Genomic DNA, 19,903 nt, shown 5'->3' with positions numbered 1-19,903 from the left:
AGTGGCTTCTGGTTAATGACCCGAGCGTTTGAACCAACGTGTTGTCGGTGTCACTGCCCCGCCCCCGAGAAACAGCCTGTACTTGATCCAGTCCGTAAGACAGCTGCAGCTATTAAAACTCTGAGGACCAAGAGGTACTGGTCACAAGTATCTTCCGAGATCAGCAACTGGGGGGAAAAATAAAACCCTCTGAATTATTAAAGAGTGAGCCCTACTTATCACAATGCATTGCCTGAAGAGTCTGAGGACAGCTAACCCGGGAATCTTGCAGCTTTTTAAAAATGCAGGGATCTCCGCCAGAGTTGGAGCTGACATCATTGTTTTGTCCAGGACGCAACAAGCTGTTTCACTCCCCTGCTGGGCCGCAGCATCACCACACACCCACAGAGCCTTTCATGAGCAGAAGGCCCCTGATGTGGACCAAGGACGCTCAAAGTAGGTCAAAGTAGATTGTCTCTAAACGAATACATCACCATTAATTAGCTAAAATGTTATGTATTATTCTTCACAATTTGACCACAGTATTCCCACACATATTTAATCAAGGGGAGCTGTCTGGTGCACTTCACTGTCTGGCAGTGCTCAACTATTAATTCAGTTGCTAATTGTTGTGCAGTCTGTTTTTTTAAGTTATTTTTGTCTCTTAAGTGTGGCACCAATTCATGTTTTAAGTTTCACTTTTGTACAAAACTGATTTAATATAACGTCTTCTACTTATACTCTTACCGGTGTTCACTTTCTTGCGAGAGGTGAGAAGCTCCAGACCACATTCATCTTTGCCTGCTAGCTAGATATGAAGTCAACGTCAGCCATTGAAGGCAGTGTGTGAGTGAACCGTAGCTTAGCAACAGCTGGAAAAAGGCGGAAACAGGTAGCTAGCTGGTTTCCGTCCAAAAAAAGAAGAAAAGAAAAACAAACGATTCAAGGAATTTGCATGATGTTGTGTTTGTTCAACTCATACACAAACTGAAGTGCCAAAACAGGTGTTACGTTAAATTTAACAAGGGTTGGGTGAGAGACTTAGCTGGCGTAGTCATATGAAGGAGTAACTTCACCAGTGGTTGCCCAGCAACATCGGGCTACTTACAAATCCTTGGGAAGTTAATGCGCCCAGCCAGGAAATAGTGCGACTGGCAGTGAAACCACATCTTGTCCACACTTTATTTTTGGTTAAACAAACGACATATAATCTGTTAATTGGTGAACTATATAGCTGCTGATAGGTAAACATTTTAAGCCTTTTGAGCAGAGGAAGCCTAACCACTTCCCCATGTGTACACTCTTTATGCTATGCTAACTTTATTGTAGCTTTAGCATTTTCCCTGGAATAACACATGTTAATCAGAATCAGAATCAGAAATACTTTAATAATCCTAGGGGGATATTATTTTTAATATCATATTATTCTCAAATGTTGTTATTAATTAGCAAGGAGTAATTGATTACATTTACAGGTACAAAAGACAGAATTTTCAGCTCTCCATAAAAAAAGAGGAAAAAAATCAAATGTGTCCTATAACATAATATACATGTTTGTGAGAAAAACAAGAACAAAAACACCTTGAACACTGTAGGAATCCTCTATGTGCATCAGCAATGCATGTATGTTATGCCCATGCAGTCATGGCATCGCATTGCACAGTTTATGTAAAGAACAAGGTCAGTAGCTGCAAACACTGCTCCTGGTTTTGACACATTGGAGCCAGTCCAAATTTAAAGTTCACAACATATGGTGTGTTGTTTGTTTTCACAGAAGCAGGTTGATGTCCAGTATGGAGGACCTACTTTTCTACACCATCACCGAGGGCCAAGAGATTATCCCGCTCTTCCAGTTCATCTCTGTGAGTCAACAACACATTCATTCCTCCTCTGTCACGCTGTGCACTGTTTTGACTTTCCATGGCATATGTGGACATACACATCAACACTCTCTGCCTTGCACCAGGATTGTATTACCTTGAAAGCACCTTTGACTTTAGTCAAGTCAACCTTGGAGAGTGACACGGGAGCACAAAAGAGGAATCCAGAGTGTCTCCAGCTGAATGCAGGGTCAAGTTTAAAAGGCGTTGAAGGATATTCTTACGTAATAGGACTAAATATAGTAGGTGTTACACTGATGTAATCATCACAGAACAGCATGCATTTTTTACACTGAAGTTGAATTATTTTGGTGCTTTAATTACAATAAAATCTTACAATTCTGAGGTTGTACCAGAAGATTCAATGATAACCTCATTACATTAAATGTATTTCATTTAAACAACAGAACCTATATGGGATGACTTAGTGACTGAGGTAGATTGTAAGCTACATGCCTCCCTATACATGAGCCTTCACACATTATTGAAGACGTGTAAAGCTTCTGGGAACAAGTACCAAAGTTCATTTTCTCAAAACCTTGTTAGGGGCCACACATACAGTATACCATACCAAGCATATCTCAGAAGATAAGATTAGATGTTCCTTTATTGATCCCCTTTGGGAGAAATTTGCAGGTAACACAGAAGTACAGAGGGAAATAAGTAGCAGCACAAGAGAAGTCTCAAAAAGTAGAGACAATGATAAAGAAATACTGGAAGAATAAAATAACAATTTGAATAGAAATATAATAAAGTATTAGAATAAAGATAAAGATACTATATACAGTAACTGTCTTTGTCTGTACATAACTTGTGCGATGTATGAATAATGTAATAAATATGAATAAAAGATCAACAGGACAGACTGTGTGGCGAGCAATTGCAAACCATCACGTCCCCATTTAGCTTCGTGTGGTGCAACCTTTTAGACAGTCACATAAAAAGGCAGTCTTGGACATCTGGTGACCTCAGTGTCTATGGCAACTCTGGAATTTTATAAAGCACGCATTTAGGAAAAGAGACATGTGTCAACACAGGTGGCTTCTTGTCACGCCACGGATGACTGGATGTGTTTGTAGAGATGACTGAGTTAGGACATTGATGTTGAAAGTGTTAGTCAGTAATACTGAATGTAGATAAGTGCAAACATTTGTTATCCTAACTCAAAGTAAACCTACAGGTTTACATTTATTTAAAAAAAGAAATTGTTGTTCTAAAAGCCAAAGTTGAGTTAAGCTAATACCAGTTACAACAGGATGGAAAATCACTATGCTGACACTTCATTTCAGAAAGTTGAGGACACGAGGCTGATTTGACGAGAAAGAGTTTAGATCTCCAGTTAAAGCATTTAAATTGCATGTTTGTATTTTCTCAATGGACATACAACACCCTGACATACTATAATTAGATAGAAATAGAAATTAACAATTAATTATTTATTATTTTCTTGGTGAATCAGTTAATTGTTTCATCGATGAAACACCAGAAAATAATAAAGAAAAAAGTCCATACCAGCTTCCAATAGCCACCATTTTCATATTCACCACCTAGAACTACATATTTGTTTATACATTTATTTTTAGAGAATGTATCATTGTAACTTTTCACAGATTGACTGTTTAGTAAATCTACTTATCATTTCAGCTCTACTTGACAATCTGTATAAATAACAGTTGATTTTAATCATATACAGACCCATGCATATAGGGTACTTATCAGGTTAGATTTCGAGTTACAAAATAATGTAATCAAAATGTTTGTGTGTTTTTTTTTTTCTTCAATTTGTGAAGGTAAGCACAATCAATCAAAATAGAAAACATTATGGCAAATTTCCAAATTGCAAGAACCTGCAATTTATTAATAAATGTAAGATATGTGTACAGACCCCAACAAATGTCATAGCATCATGATTGTAATCATTTTTACGGTAAATAAGAAAATTATGATGCAAAAGTTATCATTCCCACTAATTGTGACATAAATCACAACTGCAGTACCTGTCAAAATAACTCCAGTAGGATTTTCGAACTGTACTGTGAAGCGCCAACCTTCCCACACAGTCAGCTGACGGATAAAATAAGCATGAAAAACAATTAGCACTGCCTCAACTTTAGCATTTCTCTTCCCTGAAGCCAGTGTTCACCCACAAACATTCCAATAACAGCAACAGCAGGTTTGCAGCCATGTGCTTGCCATGTGTGTTCACTCACCTTCTGTCAAGAGGGTCGTGCACATGGTGTCCCAGAAATAGAACCACATGGTTCGTGCGGTAACTGTCAGCCTGACGTGTGACTTGCCAGGGAGATTCCAGTGATCTGTTTTATGCCCGTATTTCCTGCTAAGTTCCACGGGGACACATCTAAGCATTTAAAGTCCCATAACTATGTCCCATCTATATCTGATATCCTGCTATTTAACCCACATAAATGCTGGTGTGTATGATCCAAAGTGTTTATTTAGTGTGTCATCTATAACTTCCTTTTGTCTTCCCCTGTGTACTAATTTACCGAAAACCCACCTCATGTCCTTCCACTCCAGGCTTTGAGAAAAACAGGTTTATTGACGTCTGACCCTCGGCTGCGTGACTGTGTCCGTCAAATGCGAAAATCCGCGCGTGACTCTACTGGGCCCGTCATGATGGACAAGACACTATTCAGAAGGTGTGAAAAGCTTTGTTTATTTGTGGAGACATTGTTATGCAAACCATTCTTCAAATGCAAGTCTTCAACTTTTACCTGCTTCTGAAAGTAAACAGGACAACCTCTTTATGAAGGGTCATAAAAAATACTATAAAATTATATCACTGCTGCATAATGGGTGTATCTTTTTTTAAAGATTTCCACGCACTCAGAAATTACATATTCATATTAGTTGGTGATGCGAGTGTGATGAAAATGTAATTTTGCTTGATTATGTTAGAAAAAAACATCTTGGAAAAAAAAGAAGAAAGTGTGCAAGGTGCGAGGTTCGTTAAGGTTAATGGTCTTTTGCAGTTACAGAAAGAAGTAATAAGAGAGGTAATGTGTGGTCAGCGCTATTTAAGTCCAAGAGACTGACAGAGACAGGCGTGTTGTGGCCGACAGCTGCTACTAACCAAATTCACATGCACACATGCCAACTAAAGCAGTGGAGAGTCCAGAAAGACAGAGGGTCTCCTGGGGTGTTAATGAAAGGGCATAATTCTGGTTGAGCTCCAGACAGTGGCAATTACATGAGTAGACTCAACAGATCTGTTATCTCCATGCAGACTGCTGTCCAAACAGTATCATTTGTGAGTGAAATTGACTCAGTCTCATCCTTCGGCCTGGAACAGTAGAGGGTTACACAGTCTGGTTGTCTTTGTCAAACTTAATTGGCCGTGTCCGACTTTCTTAGCTTGTTTTCTTACATTTATGAGGTTATCCTTTCCACTCAGCAGCTCACTATAAATATGCTACTAGAAGTAGAAAGAGCTTTCTCCCATTTTTTTTTTTTTTAGGAAATGACCCAAATGAATAATGCAACCTCTCTGCACTCTCTTCTCCTGGTGGCACAAAACCTCACGCTAGCATCGCCTTAGATTAGTGAGAGCTGCAGGCCAGATATTTTAGTTCAGAGCAGCTGTGACAGAATGCACATACCTTTTCTTGAGAGCACACAGCACTGCTGACCAATTATAGCAAAGGAAATCTATAATATCTATTAGGATCTGCTGATAGAGGCAGGTGCATTTGTTTACCCTTTTATCTGGATGTGTATTGGCCCAAAGCAAGTTACTCTGAATCCAGTGAGCATTTCACATAAATTGAAATTGATTAGAGTTTCCATTATATATAATATTTGTCAGGGAGAAACAGTCTTGAAGCCTTAATGTTTGAATCAAAGAAGCTAAAGTGTGTTTTTTAAATTAATTGACTGAATGCCAGAGGGAAAAAAGGTACATTTTAAGACACAAGGGTTATATTACACAGCCTGTTCCTGCTTATCATAGGCAAATTGATATTAAGCCATACTACTATAATTATAACTGAGTGTCAGCTAGTTCAAGCTGCTTTAAGTTACATTTTCTTATTAAGATATGTTAAATAGCTCTATATTCCAACAGTAGCCAACAACAAAAGAGAAAATCAATTTTCTGGAATCCTTGCCCACTTTAAGCAATCAAGGTCAGAGTCCAGAGTCCTTCTGAAAACACAGAGAGCAGGATTGTCCTGTTTGCTGCTATGTCAGGCGTTTGTGTGGTGACGTAGAGAGGATGGAGGGGAGTGATAACTGTGGAAAAAAAAATGGACAACAGCAGCTTTAACATAACCATTATTTTATTTACAGAGGTTAAAATAGCCATGCTAGCGTGAAGCTATCTCAGTAAGGGAAAGAGCCCGTCTGATAATGATTTGTGGCGCTGATGCCAATATTGACCGCATGAGTAAAAACTCTGATATCGATAAATTGGCTGAAAATCTTTTTCTGCATTATGTTTCACAAAAGAAAAGTTTTCATATCGTAACAAGCCAGACAACATATAAACTGATACAATATATCTGTGATAGGCCAGTATTGGCCAACCAACATATCAGTCGAGGCTATGTAGTGGGTCTGAATAAACTATAACTATTGAATAATTGCAGAAGTCTGTACCATTTACACAAGTAAATCATGATCTTATTCTTACCTCTTGTCTTGCTTAAAGCTCCTGTTGTCCGTAGGTCTCAGTATTTATATTATTTGGGATTGAGCATCAAAAATCAACTATCTTGTCAACAGGAGCTTTAAAGTGGAGCTGTGGTTGCTTTTTTGGCTACGTTGCTCCATGAAAGGGTTGGTTTTTAGCCAAATAAAACATTTCTCACTTACCCTAGTGATACCTAACCATGTAGCCATTTATTTGGCAGGATTTTTCCTTCCCCCTACAACTGAGGTGAAGGCAATTTTATTTTATGTGCAGAGACAGTGTTCCCATTGCTCCAAATGCCTCTTTCACTGAAGACATTTTGACATGTCACAGTAGGGAAAGCGTCAGCTGCTTCAGCCTCAGGAACACCTCCTATGACAGGTCAAAATATCTGCAGTAGGAAAAAACTATCATGACCAGATTCCATCTTTGCCATTTCAGTCTGCCTGTTAAATTCTGTTTGAAGGTTTACTCGCTTGTCTCCCGTCTGGAGTCGTGACACGCAGATAGTTGTGTTTTTTTTCTTGCAGATGTTTGAGATATCTGTCTTAGAGATAGAAGTGAATGAAATCTAATTTAAAAATTCTACAGCGTGATGTCTTTCCTTTCACAGTGTTCATGTTCCTCTAGATAGGACGCGCTGTTAACAGTTTTTATGGGGACGATTTTTCACTAGAGAGTTGTTTAAATGAAAGCTGTGTTCTTCAGAGTAACCAAGCAATGTTTGTGGAAAAACATGTAGCTATTGATTTTTTTTTCTTCAAATGTGCAATGTCTCAGTGCTGGAAGCACCAAAAACAAAATTTATATCATTCCCACTGCAAATAAAAGTGTCTTTGGTGAGAATTTGTTGGTTTATATTTTATAAAAAACAACCATTAAAGGAAATAAGCTATCCCAGAGCACATTATACATTTGTATAGATGAACCAGACAAATGCATTATGTGTGCATGTTTTTCCAGCAATTACAGTTCTGTTATGAAAGACATAGTGTTTGAAGTACAAACCATAAAACTATTTATGAAGCTAAATACACCGTCTGTATTTGATGGTCTTCGTAATTCTCCTCACAGCGTCAGTTCATATATCTTTTCCTCTCACAGGTGTGTCGGCAACAACATCATGCTGCTAACCAAGGCTTTCAAAAAAAAGTTCATCATCCCGGAGTTTGCAGAGTTCACCCAGCAGATCGACAGGATGTATGACAGCGCACAACAACAGGAGGCAGGACAAGTAAGTAGCATACTAACAAACACACTAATTCAGTGTGCTCTCATTCATTACACTCACACAAGTTTGATGCCTTCATGCAGGTAGCTGATTACATTCCCCAGCTGGCTAAGTTCAGCCCTGATCTCTGGGGTGTGTCTCTGTGCACAATCGATGGACAGAGGTACGGTCGCATCTTTACTTTCATGTTTCCATTCTGAAAACCTCCACCTCCTCCATGTGCACTGCCTCACTAACACGCCTCCATTTTTGTTTTGTTTTTTTGTTTTGTTTCCACACTTTTCCATCACATCCTCATGCCATGCAGACACTCTGTGGGTGACACAAAAGTTCCCTTCTGTCTGCAGTCGTGTGTGAAGCCTCTGGAGTACGCCATCTCTGTGCACGAACTCGGCACTGAGAACACCCACCAGTTTGTGGGCAAGGAGCCCAGTGGATTCAAGTTCAACAAACTGTCATTAAATGAGGATGGTAAGTATTTGTTGTAAGTAAAGATGTTCACTCCAGTTCTCATCTCTACACAAGAACAAGCAGTGACAGCAATACGGGGTGCACATGTGATTAATCCCAGTTTTGTAAGAGGCAAAACTACATGAAACTCGCTTTGAGAAATTTAGGCAACTCGTGTTTTATCAGTAATTTCAACAGACTCTGCTTGTTAGGCAAGATGATGCAAGTACTCCTTTTACTGAAAAAAGGTTCCTGATGGACTTGAAGCTAAATTGTGTACTGTTTTATCACCTCACCTTCACAAATTGATATTACACACTTCTGAAGCAAACAGGACAGTACTGTGTGTGTTCAGTGTATTAGCTGTTGTTACTTCTGATGAAATATCCCATCTAATCTCAGCAGTTTATTGCTCCTGTGGTTTGGTGAGAAGTTATAACAGCTTGTCTTTTGTGCAGATAAACCACACAACCCTATGGTGAATGCCGGAGCCATCGTCGTCACCTCTTTAATTAAGGTAAAATCTTAATTTGCAATAAATACAGAATTTACACAAAAGACATACTAAACTGCTGACTGTCAGGCAGAGTGAAATCTCACAAAGTATCCACTCATGCCCAAAAACAGGGTCTCTGTTTTCAAATCCAGCAGTCATCAAATAGTTTTCTCCTTGAATTATTTCTGTGCAGCGTAGCTTTCTGCTGCAGCCTCTCACTGAGCTTAAACACAGTTCAAAGAGGGGATCATGTAAGCCTTCAGAAGGAATAACAAAAAACAACAAACTAAACAGAATAGTGAGACATGCTTCATGTTCCACCAAAAATGATGCTTCATGTCAGTTTGTTAGCTACATCCTCTGTAAATTCATTTTTCAAGCACTTTTCACTCATCAAAACATATGCCAAACTTGCAGCTGATGCATGGGCCTCAGTGCCCAGTAGGACTCAATTTATTTGAAATGTTGTAGCAAAGGCTATTGTGAAACGTGACACTGCCACTGTTTGCAATCTGTGTGACAGCAGCTCTCGCAACTTGCTTTTGTGAAACATCCACTGATCTAAAAGAAGCAAATGTGTGTGGTACTTTTTCAGTTCAATGTAGAGTACAAAGACAGTATAAAGGCAGGTCTGACAATGCTCTAAGCTATCCTGTTCTGAAAATTAACTTGTTATGAAGGTTTGAGGGCATAAACAACTGCACCATTGGACTTCATGCGCAGTGAGAAGCAATAGAATGCTTAATTTTTTCAGTCCGGGTCCACGATTTAGAGGCAACTAGAGTAGTTGTGCAGATACCAACATTAAACAAATCATGGCCATATTGGAATAATGTACACAATTAAATTTTTCCACGTTTCCAAAAACTTGGATCTGTTGCAGACTTATAGAATGTATGTAGTATGTCTGGTTTTAAACACATTCTTTTTAGGGACTCCCTGGCCAGCTTTGCTCTAAATAAATACTTAAAATGTTCTAATGGTAGGATGCCCGAGTATATGGTCTCTGGTTTAAATGGAAAAAGAAAGGCCCTCTGGTGGGCCAGTTTTTGGTTTGTCCCATCTGGACTACTGTAGAAACATGGAGGTGCAAAATGTCAAACTCCTTGGAAGAGGACCCGCTCTGTCTGTAGATATTAAAGGCTTATTCTAGAAGTACCAAAAAAACGATTCAAAGATTCAGGTGATCACAGACCAAGAACATGTTAATGAGTATCATATTCACTTTCTGCCCCTAAATCCTGCACACTGGACCTTTTTTAAAGTTGAGTCTATTGGTGATGTTGTGCTACTCACAACGAATGTTGAGAAACAGCATTTTAAAGTAATCTTGGTCAAATCTGGTGAATGAACTTTCTCCTGAAGCATGACGTCATCCATGGATAGCTTATCTCATCTTTTGGCTTGTCACCTAGTGTCCTCAGTGGTTAGACTATGATCATCAACATTTGACTGACTAACTGTGAGCAGTGGTCTCATTATACGACATGCAGGGGTGGAGTTTAGCTGTATGTGGTTTTGTCTGGGTGTTTGCTCTGTGGAGTTTTCCTGAAATTTCCAAATCCCGGCTTACTGAAGAGATAGTCAAATCAGTAATGATATGTGGGTCAGGTTCAGCAGTGAGGGAGGCACTTTGTGTATGCCCTGACAGCAGGGGAGTGTGTGTGCCTCCGGCCAATCACAGCCAACAAAACAGAAGGTGTGTCAGCCGCCCTCTAAGTGTAGGTGGAGGGAGCAGGGTTTAGTTCCTTATTATATTTACATATTATTTATGTACACACTGAGAAGGTTAAACATATGGAAGCTTGATGAAAGAGCTGTTTTTGACTTCTGCAGTATCCATTCTCCAGTTGGAACAGTTGAACCTGCAAATGCAATCTAAATGTCACAAATTAGTATGTTTCATTCAAAAACTAGTCGGCTGAGCAACTACCTGGAAAGACATAAAATCAACTCTTTTATCAGCCATGAGGTTTAAGCCTCAGGTCATCCTTACATATCAGTGATATTTGAAACTATCTTTAACCTTTCTAGGTAGAATCATTAAATTCGAATGTGGCTGGCATCCCTATTTGGAAGGTTTACAACCTGGTAACGATCCTTTACTGGTCCGTGAAATTCAAGCGCAGCCATAAACAACCCACACCATGTGCACATTGCCACATGGACTGACAGGCCCAAAGATATCATGCACATGTCCCCACTCGACGCCCACCCAGGATTGGAACATGCTTTCGTAGAACTGAAACACTGCCATCTGTAGGGACTCACTGGTTGTTGGCATTCCTAAAACTGGCATCTAAATATGAAATTTTCTCCTCTGTTGACAGCCGGATGCCAATCAGGCAGAGAGGTTTGACTTTGTAAGTAAATGCTTTTCATTTTTAAACTTTTTTCCATTTTGATTTCATTTATTTGTTTGCTGTCTGTACTGAATATGAATATGTGTAAATATGATGGCATTGCAGGTGATGGAGTTCTTGAAGAGCATGGCTGGTAGAGAGTATGTGAGCTTTAGCAATGCAACGTGAGTACTGTGCGTCAGGAAATACAACCGTATTTTTTTGTTTCACATGGAATGCAACTTTATAATACTGGTTGTGTTTTTGCAGTTTCCAGTCTGAGAGAGAAACTGGTGACAGGAATTATGCAATTGGTTATTACCTCAAAGAGAAAAAGGTGGGTTTTTGGGGTATTGTATGATTAATTAGGAACCCCTTTGTTCAAGGATCAGATTTTTTTCTAGAAAAATGTAATATCCCTCAGTATTTGCTGACTCTGATCTCAATCCTTGCAGTGCTTTCCCCACAATTCAGATATGATGGCAGCCCTTGACTTCTACTTTCAGGTAAGACTCTTAGTCTTTAACATTGGCTTACTGGATGAAACTTTCACAGAACAGCTCGAGAAGATTGATACCTGATCATGTCTGTACGATAAATATAAAGCCACAGTCAGAGCAGGTTAGCTTAGTTTAGACAGACACATCCAGTATTTGCCTGTCAACCTCGAAATGATGACAAGACTCCAGCAAGTCAGTGCACCCAGCCAAGAAATATTCCTCTTCTCATTTCTCAATTTGTACATCCTCATTTTTTTTTCGAAGCGGAGGTGGACAGATTGACACAGGAGAAGAGAGAAGTCGAGGCATCAGGCATTTAATAAAATAAGACATCAGTGCCTCAGAGTGGCATTTTAGAGCGTCGTCAAATTAATGATGATGATGTGTCACAGCTGCATCATCTGCCTATTGTTTGGTTATGGCCTATGGCTGTATTGAATTATCTCTATCAGATATGTAGAATAGTGTTCATTTACATGTATTAACTTTTAATTCATAATGTGGCATAATGTCACAATAATATTATATCAAGGTAAAATGTCATTAAGGACAGTGGTTAGAACAGCCTGGTGCTACATAGACTAATTCACCTCATGAATACAAAGGAGCATTTGTAGAGTCCTGCTCCCACAACTGTGTGTATATTCCAGCTGTATGGCAGGCCTCTTCTTTGTGATGGGTGAAGAAAAAGATACACCAGTGCATCCTCGCCTGTAGCTCCTCCTTGCTCCTTTGATGTGGTGCGATAAGATTGATTTCCGGGTCACATGAGGAGGACAGAGGGAGACAAGGAGGTACTAAATAGAGAAATGAGAACCCCAAACTCCTGTTAAACCACAATTTCTTGTTGTTAGCTTCGGTATGGTGATATTTGGTATCGATCTTCACATCAAACACACGGCAATAAAGCAAATGTATTGCCTAAAATGTATATATTTTAAAACTGTTCTGTATGCCCCTCCAGTTCAAAAATTTTTTTGATTTTTCTGTTTCAGTTGTGTTCTATTGAGGTGACCTGTGAATCAGGAAGTGTCATGGCTGCCACACTGGCCAATGGAGGTATTTGTCCAATCACAGGGGAGCGTGTTCTGAGCGCTGAAGCTGTCCGCAACACCCTCAGCCTCATGCATTCCTGTGGCATGTATGACTTCTCTGGCCAGTTTGCCTTCCATGTGAGTCAAAGCATTGTTGCTCGAGATGCTGAATCCAGGTTTCTTGCTTTTGTCAATTTCTAAATGAGTGTTTTTTAATGTATTTTCTTCAGGTGGGCCTGCCAGCTAAATCTGGCGTCTCAGGTGCCGTTCTGCTTGTGGTCCCCAACGTCATGGGTATGATGTGTTGGTCCCCACCTTTAGACAGGCTTGGAAACAGTGTGCGTGGCATTCACTTCTGTCAGGTAATCAGTCGCCACAGTTGTATTGATTTCTCTTCATCTAATCTGTCTGTATCTGCATTCTTTGATTATCTCCCTCTGAATCAACCTTTAATTCACTAGGAGTTGGTGTCTTACTTCAACTTCCATAATTACGACAACCTGAGACACTTCACCAAGAAACACGACCCCAGAAGAAAATCAGATGACGACACAGTAAGTCCAGTACAACCATTGCAGAGGCTGCAATTCTCATTCATGCTAACAAGGAACATTGATGCCTCCTCAGGTTTAAAGTAATGCATAAGCATTGACAGTCCACTGTCATGCAGTAATGTTTACTTTGTGATTCATTAGAACAAGTCAGTGGTGAACCTGATGTTTGCAGCCTACAGCGGCGACCTCTCTGCTCTGAGGAGGTAAGTACAAACAGAAACCTTTTGTTTTCATTACAAAGCTTTGACACCGGACAAACAGTGTACTCGCAGTGATAATGCAATCTTAAAGGAACAGTTTGACATTGCTATGCTACACCTCAGATGATAAGATCAAAACCTGTCTTCATTTGTCCGTTAGCCAGGAGCCAAGATAGCTTAGCTCAGAATGAAGACTGGAAGCAGGAGCAAACGTATCATTATGGAGCCCACTGTTACTCTTGGATCTAATTGGTTGCCTTTGTTGGTTGTGTTGGTGGGCATAGCATAACATTTGACCCCTATAATCACAACCTGTTGTTATCATACATAAAAATAATAACAAACATCTATTAATTAGTGATCTTTAGAGGTTTTGGTAGACCGATTTCGTTACCTCCATACGGAGACAGACTACCTCTTTTCTTATGATAAGCTAAGCTAATGGCCTCCTGGCACTAGCTTCATACTTACAGTAAGGACATGAGAGTGGATTTCGAACTTCTCATCCAACTCTATGAAAGAAAAGGAAGTATCGTCCCCAAAATGCTGAATTATTTCCAGGTCTGCCTTCATAGTAACAAGTTCTTTACTTGTACACATTTCTCATGATTCACATAAATCTTTCCTTGTGTGTTACTTTTCCCCCGCTCCGTTGTTACCCCACCAGGTTTGCCCTTTCAGCTGTGAACATGGAGCAGACAGACTACGACTCTCGAACAGCGCTCCACATTGCCGCTGCAGAAGGTGACACTTCATTATTAGTTCATTCATTCCTCAATAGTCAGGTTTCATTTTCAATCAAGAACAAATTAAATCTGAAACTGGAGTTGCTCACTTTTCTCTCTCAGGTCATGTGGACGCGGTTATCTTCCTAACTGAAGTCTGTAAAGTGAACCCCTTCATGAAAGACAGGTAGGGATTTAAAAATAAAGGTATTCATCTGATATTAAAAGACAAAAGAAGCCAGTCCATCTCCATATTACTAACCATAACTATCCATCCATCTCCATATTACATTGTGTTATCTGTCAGATGGGGGAACACACCTGTAGATGACGCCATGCAGTTTGGCCATGCTGTTATTGTTTCAGTACTGGAGGAGTACCAGCGCGTGTATGCTGATAACGACCCACCGAGCGACACGGACGAGCAGAAGACCACACTGGATACTGTGAAGAGTATCGTTTAAACCACAGGGGATCATGAGGGTTTGTAATGGAGATTAATCTATTTTAATACGCACCTGAGAGGACGGAAAGGACTAAGGATGATAGAGAGACGCGACGAATGAATGAGTTCATCTTAAATGTGGTAATAGATGTAGTATAATAATATGGGAATGATCCGTTAAACTGTTGAAAAGCAATACAATGCTGGATTTAATCCCTTTGTATTGCATTTCTGCAGACTGGGAGAATTGTTCAACAATGTGAAGTATTAACAAAGCACTATATAAACAGGCGATGTGTTGCTTGTGCTGAGAAAAATAACATTAATTTAAGCCGTGATTTGGCCACTGTTGTAATATTAATTGTTTTTGCGCTTAGCTAGCCGAGATGTAAATATCATATATATTGTGCCTATTTGTTGTTAAAACATTGAAATATATTTTGCTTCATCAGTGCGTTTTTTAATCAGGGGGTTTTATACCTCCTGTGCAATAACTGTTTAAATATTCTCAAAGCTGCTTCATTAATTATTCTACCTCAGTAGAAGTTGATTCATGTGGATTTGTAGGAGGATTTTTTAGTTCACGCCAGTTCATCAAGGCTCGTAGACCTGATGTTTATTCCCTGCTGATACCTTGTGTTATTTTTTTCAGTCTAGAGGGGTTCATCTACCCTCATGTTAGTGTGCTCTTTATTAGTTACTTGTATCACAGAAACATCTGCACTTTTCCGATGCTCGAAGGTGCACATTTGGGTCGTACAGACATATGTAATGTGTTTATGAAGGAGACCGAATATGCTTTTTCATTTTTTTCCCTTTCCTTCAGTGTTTTATAGGTTATTGCGCATGTAAAAGATCCTGAAAGTTCAAAAAGGTCAAAGTTGGCACCATCAGAAGCTCCTCTCTCCTACATGGGGGAAAATAGTGCTGCGGCACTAGACAGTATGAGAAAATTAATGTGTTTTTTTTTTTTTTTTAGCATTAAAGCATGTAAACCTTTTCTAGTAGATGTACCTGAAGATGAGCAGAATGTCTCCTTTTTACTATTTGACAAAAAGTAAAGTCAGAGCTTCTGCTTGTTAGTATGCAGCGTACTGAGAAAGTCAACCACCGTTTTAAAATGGTTGAATTTGAATGGTTATATGAGCTGCTAATTCATGCGACACAATGTTATGTTCTATTCTCTTTAATCAACTCAAATTAATGTATTTTATTTATTATGTTTATTTTCATTTAACCTCAGTGAAATGATTCCTGAGCACGTCACTGTAAATATGTATCATCCTGCTGTAAATAAAAGAGAAATGTTGAAGCCGTTTTAGTGAAGTTATTTTATTAAACAATATACAGTATGAACATGAGACTGAAAAAGTTTCGTATAGATTTCAGCTTTGTAAAGATGTGTGTAATGCCAGAGTAAATTGCAAGTTAACCTGGCAGTTAAGGTTTCTCTCAAAAACAACCACACATCCTTTTCACATCAATTAGTCTGAGAGGTAATACATGAGGTACACATAAAGACAGCGTCTGTGATATGATTGCCTGAGGCTGAATGACATACACAAAGTATGAACTTGCATTGTCAAGAGTCATGACTATGAACCACCTGGACCATTGGAAATTATCCATCACCTGCAATAGAGCTGTAAATGATACCCACATAGATACCGCTTCCTTTTTCCTTATAATGAATGTCGCCACTGTATCAAGCCCAGGGCCTTTCATGGCCATCACAAATCATCACCATCACAGTTCATCCTGCTTCACTTCAGGCCTTCAGGCTCTTCCAGACCCGAGTGTGTGAGCAACTCCCCGTCCCAAAGTCCGAACGCAGGGCACAGGGGAGCCTTGAACTGGACCCTGATGGAGTGAATGATGGAGGGTTTTTCTATGTCGACCAGCTCCAGAAGGCCCGCGTCGTAGTCAACCAGGATGCCCACGCGGTCTGGCTTGCCCACCAGTGTCACGGGAACAATCTTATTGCTTGTCATGAAAAACCACTTACGCTGACCGTAGCCGAATACCCAGGAGGAGCTGTTGGTGCCCACACAGTCCTCCCGGGACATCTGTGCGTCAGCCACACCGAGACGAAACTCTCCAGACTTTTTGACCGTCACCTCCCAGTAATGTCGTCCGCTGCTGATCTTCTGATCACCAAACACAACGGCCCAGTCTCGGAAACGCTCGGGATTGTCTTGAACATGGCTGGGGTCCAGACCCAGCATGCGGTAGATGACGCCGGTGTCTTTCTTGAAGAGGTCCAGACTGCTGTGAGCTGTTCGCTCATCGAGTCTGAACTGAAGATCTACAGAGAATAAGACGACAAAACAGTAAGATATTTTATAATGGATGCATCCTTTGACTTGATGGCCAAGTTTGACTCTTTGTTCATATTCTGGATCATCGTTATGTATCTTTGGGAAGCAATGAGGACTTTTTCAACAGGGTCATAGGGTCACTTGTTTGCTATTAATAAGCTTCTATGCACAATGGCAATGGTTTATTTTTATAATTACTATTCTTTGGAGAAAAACAATCATTGTGTAGGTGTCACATTGGGCTAAGAGAACATAGTCATTATTGCATTAATCTAATGAAAATCATTAGCTGCAGCACTGTACAAAGTAAACCACCCAAAGTTAGTTTGTTTTGTTAGTTTGACATTGGGATATGTCATTGGACTTTAATTGCATATCCCAATATCACCAACACATTTTGACTAGTTTATATTAAATACTATAAAGGTTATATGGCATTCAGCATGCATTTCAGCACTCTGTACTTTTAATACATTAAGTGCAATTTTATTCATATTTTCAATGCAGGAACTTTCACTTGCAAAAGTATAGCTGTCCAATAAGTATAGTTGGGTAAGTAAAAGATGCAGTATTTCTCTGTGAAAAGTTTTAGCGAGGATGTCTGCGTATTTCACACCAGACATTCGACAGAGGGTTTGTTTACGAAGATTTAACCTGCGATAACACGACGTCCTCAGATTTAAATTGTTATTGTTTTACCATGAAGACGTTTTAAAAGTGACTTTGATTAGACAGTTAGACAGTTCTGACGGGAAACAACGAGGAAAGTCCAGAACAATAACGTCATTAGTTATCAGCTGTCGGGCTCTCGTGCCTCGGGGGGCAGTGACCTCTGAGCTGCAGCTACCACCCTCAGCTAACATCTCTTTAGTTATCTAACATAAAAACATTGACTCACTGCTCCCCGTCGAGGACGATATGTAGCATCTCCTCTGTGGCAGGCTAACGGCCCGCCTGTGTCTGACTGACAGGGAGGTGACTCTCCGTCCTGCCAGTAGACAGAAGCGAGCTGCTCCGACGGGAGTCGCCATGTTTTCTAGCGCTGCTGCTGCTCACATGGTCAGCTCTTTCTGCTGACAGACACGCGGCAGCCGCGCGCTCTGCTGCCCCCTGCAGGCCTGGAGAGGAACTGCCGCACCTGCCGCACCATCACAGTAACACCCATCAGCACCACGGACAGCAGCCACAGACCACATCCAAACATTGTTCAAACCCACATAACTTTATTTAAAAAGTCTAGTAGACGTACAAAATATTCACCTTCAATGAAATGGTGCAGCCATAAAGTATAAGTTCCCCTCCAGAAGATAGAAATTCAGTCTTTATCTACTCACCCTCATTCTAATGGAGAGCCAGCAAGTTTCTTTGGAAATTAACAATTGCTTATAAGCTCAACTAACCAAACTCTTGATGAAAATAACTGTCTCTAAATCAACATCATTATCATTTTCCCTATAGATAATATGCTTTATCTTCAGGCCTCACTACACAGCTGCTGTATTTTGGTGAGCTAAACACACTTCCACTAAAGATTGAAAATAGAGGATTGGTTTGCATTTGTGTATTATCATCAACAACGTTGTCTTTTGTTGTATATTCAATTCCTAATCTTATTCTAGCTTTCACTAATCTTATTTTATCTGGGCCTGCTGCTGCTGTTTTATTATTTGTCTTTATCTCGCCTTTCTTGTAAAGACCTGTCAATAAAACACGTTGGACTGTCTATCTGGATGTCTGTGATGGGAACAACTAAAATTGGAAGGAAAAAAATGCTGAATCCTTTATGAAACTATTGATGTAACTGGCCTGAAAGTAGCCAGATTTACACATAGTAAAGCTGCACTATGTAGTTTTTCATTTACAATATTAACAGGGTAATCATGCAAACTCAGGAATGTTTTTTTCTCACATATTTCCATGTCAGAAAAACAAGCCGTTCTTAGAAAGAAATACGATCCACAGAACATGATTCTTTAACAGAAAAGTAAATACTAATACTACAAAGTTAAACAGTATGTAGTCTGTTTATTGATTTTATTTAGTCACAAATCATGTCTGATTTTTCTCTTCCCTTTTTCTCTCTTTCTCCTCTCTTAAATTGTTGTCCCCAAAACGACATACTGGACTTTTAAGTCTCCAGGTCTCAGAATACTCGAATTAGCCTGAAAAAACCATCGTCTGTTTCTGAAAACCCCAACGATCCCAGAAAATATTAACCTCAGTGTCCTGTTGCCAGCTGCATATAGTCTCATGACCTTAATTTTAAAAACTCAAACTCACACAGAGTGGATGTTCACTGTTTGTCTGTAAACAAAAAGCAGTGGGGATCCATACTAAGTGCCAGCCTCAAATGAGGGGAGTGTGGGTTCGGACAGTTGCTGAATACTTAAACTACAAACTTAAATTTGGATTTGAGAACAAAAAAGCAGCTTTTCTTCTCTGCAATATCGCTCAGCGGCAGCTGTCTGTTGGTCGTGGAGGACATATTCAGATCATTTACATAAGTGAAAATATGGTACTTGGTTGACTGGCTCGGTCGCACTCCTCAACTATCCTACAGTTAATGCAACTCATTATCACACAATCACATGTCTTAAACCATACCCCATAAGTAAAAGGTTTGTTTAAGCTCCACAATATATCAAACGTCATCTACATTTTAGCTGTTTATGCTGGATTATAAGATCAGAACTGCCCCCGGGCACAGTGGTGAGTGCAGTCACTCTTTAATGTCACGGGTAAGTATCTTTTCTCGTGCTGATGCATTTAGGTTTGAAGAGTAATGCATCTTTCATGACATGTAATAAATATTTTGTCGTACTAACAACGCTTGATTCAGCCTGGTTGCACAGCCGGATCCATTTTTCACGCCAGTATCCAGCTGGGGACTAAATGTCATTGTTTATTCATGGTCCAATCTAAACCTGGCACATGTCATTATTTTTCTCCCTGGTGCCTGAAAATGGTTTTGTTTTGGAGAGTTTTCAGTCAGCAGTATGGGGTTGTTGATCAAAGCTTGTGTTGGTGAAGTCAGAAATATTTGTTCAAATATTAATTCCTGTGCTTCTTGAAGTCTGACTTTATTAATTAAGAATGGG

General features: G+C 39.7%; 3 protein-coding genes across 3 annotated transcripts in view; 1 reads left to right on the top strand and 2 right to left on the bottom strand.

Annotated features, from left to right (window-relative positions):
• col2a1a (collagen, type II, alpha 1a) overlaps window positions 1-785 on the bottom strand; it is a 31,128-nt gene extending 30,343 nt beyond the window's left edge. The window contains exon 1 of the mRNA XM_030422273.1: window positions 727-785. Within this exon, the coding sequence (XP_030278133.1) occupies window positions 727-770 (44 nt within the window). The 5' untranslated portion in view covers window positions 771-785. The remainder of the gene's footprint in view (window positions 1-726) is intronic.
• On the top strand, window positions 106-15,799 carry gls2a (glutaminase 2a (liver, mitochondrial)). The gene is made up of 18 exons (XM_030422279.1): window positions 106-435; window positions 1,754-1,841; window positions 4,398-4,519; window positions 7,615-7,744; window positions 7,825-7,904; window positions 8,049-8,212; window positions 8,650-8,708; window positions 11,018-11,050; window positions 11,156-11,214; window positions 11,300-11,366; window positions 11,485-11,535; window positions 12,525-12,701; window positions 12,794-12,925; window positions 13,025-13,117; window positions 13,259-13,320; window positions 13,985-14,061; window positions 14,166-14,229; window positions 14,350-15,799. The coding sequence occupies exons 1-18, from the start codon at window positions 224-226 to the stop codon at window positions 14,504-14,506; spliced, it is 1,827 nt and encodes a 608-aa protein (XP_030278139.1). The 5' UTR covers window positions 106-223; the 3' UTR covers window positions 14,507-15,799.
• On the bottom strand, window positions 15,800-17,928 carry spryd4 (SPRY domain containing 4). The gene is made up of 2 exons (XM_030422280.1): window positions 17,704-17,928; window positions 15,800-16,792 (listed from the first exon to the last, which is right to left on the bottom strand). The coding sequence occupies exons 1-2, from the start codon at window positions 17,834-17,836 to the stop codon at window positions 16,251-16,253; spliced, it is 675 nt and encodes a 224-aa protein (XP_030278140.1). The 5' UTR covers window positions 17,837-17,928; the 3' UTR covers window positions 15,800-16,250.
• Window positions 17,929-19,903: the final 1,975 nt, after the last annotated feature.

This window comes from Sparus aurata, chromosome 7 (genome assembly GCF_900880675.1).
Source record: "Sparus aurata chromosome 7, fSpaAur1.1, whole genome shotgun sequence".
In the NCBI taxonomy this organism is placed as follows: domain Eukaryota; kingdom Metazoa; phylum Chordata; class Actinopteri; order Spariformes; family Sparidae; genus Sparus; species Sparus aurata.
The sequence above is the reverse complement of the archived record's forward strand: the minus strand, read 5'-3'. Positions and strand labels throughout refer to the sequence as shown.

Bases quoted from the DNA above. Each gene is read 5' to 3' on its own strand.
- gls2a (XM_030422279.1), top strand. From the start codon at position 224: ATGCATTGCCTGAAGAGTCTGAGGACAGCTAACCCGGGAATCTTGCAG. The intron at 7,745-7,824 runs GTAAGTAGCATA...GCCTTCATGCAG, and splicing joins AACAACAGGAGGCAGGACAA to GTAGCTGATTACATTCCCCA. The intron at 8,709-11,017 runs GTAAAATCTTAA...CTCTGTTGACAG, and splicing joins TCGTCACCTCTTTAATTAAG to CCGGATGCCAATCAGGCAGA.
- spryd4 (XM_030422280.1), bottom strand. From the start codon at position 17,836: ATGGCGACTCCCGTCGGAGCAGCTCGCTTCTGTCTACTGGCAGGACGG. The intron at 16,793-17,703 runs GTGAGTCAATGT...TATTCTCTGTAG, and splicing joins ATCGTCCTCGACGGGGAGCA to ATCTTCAGTTCAGACTCGAT.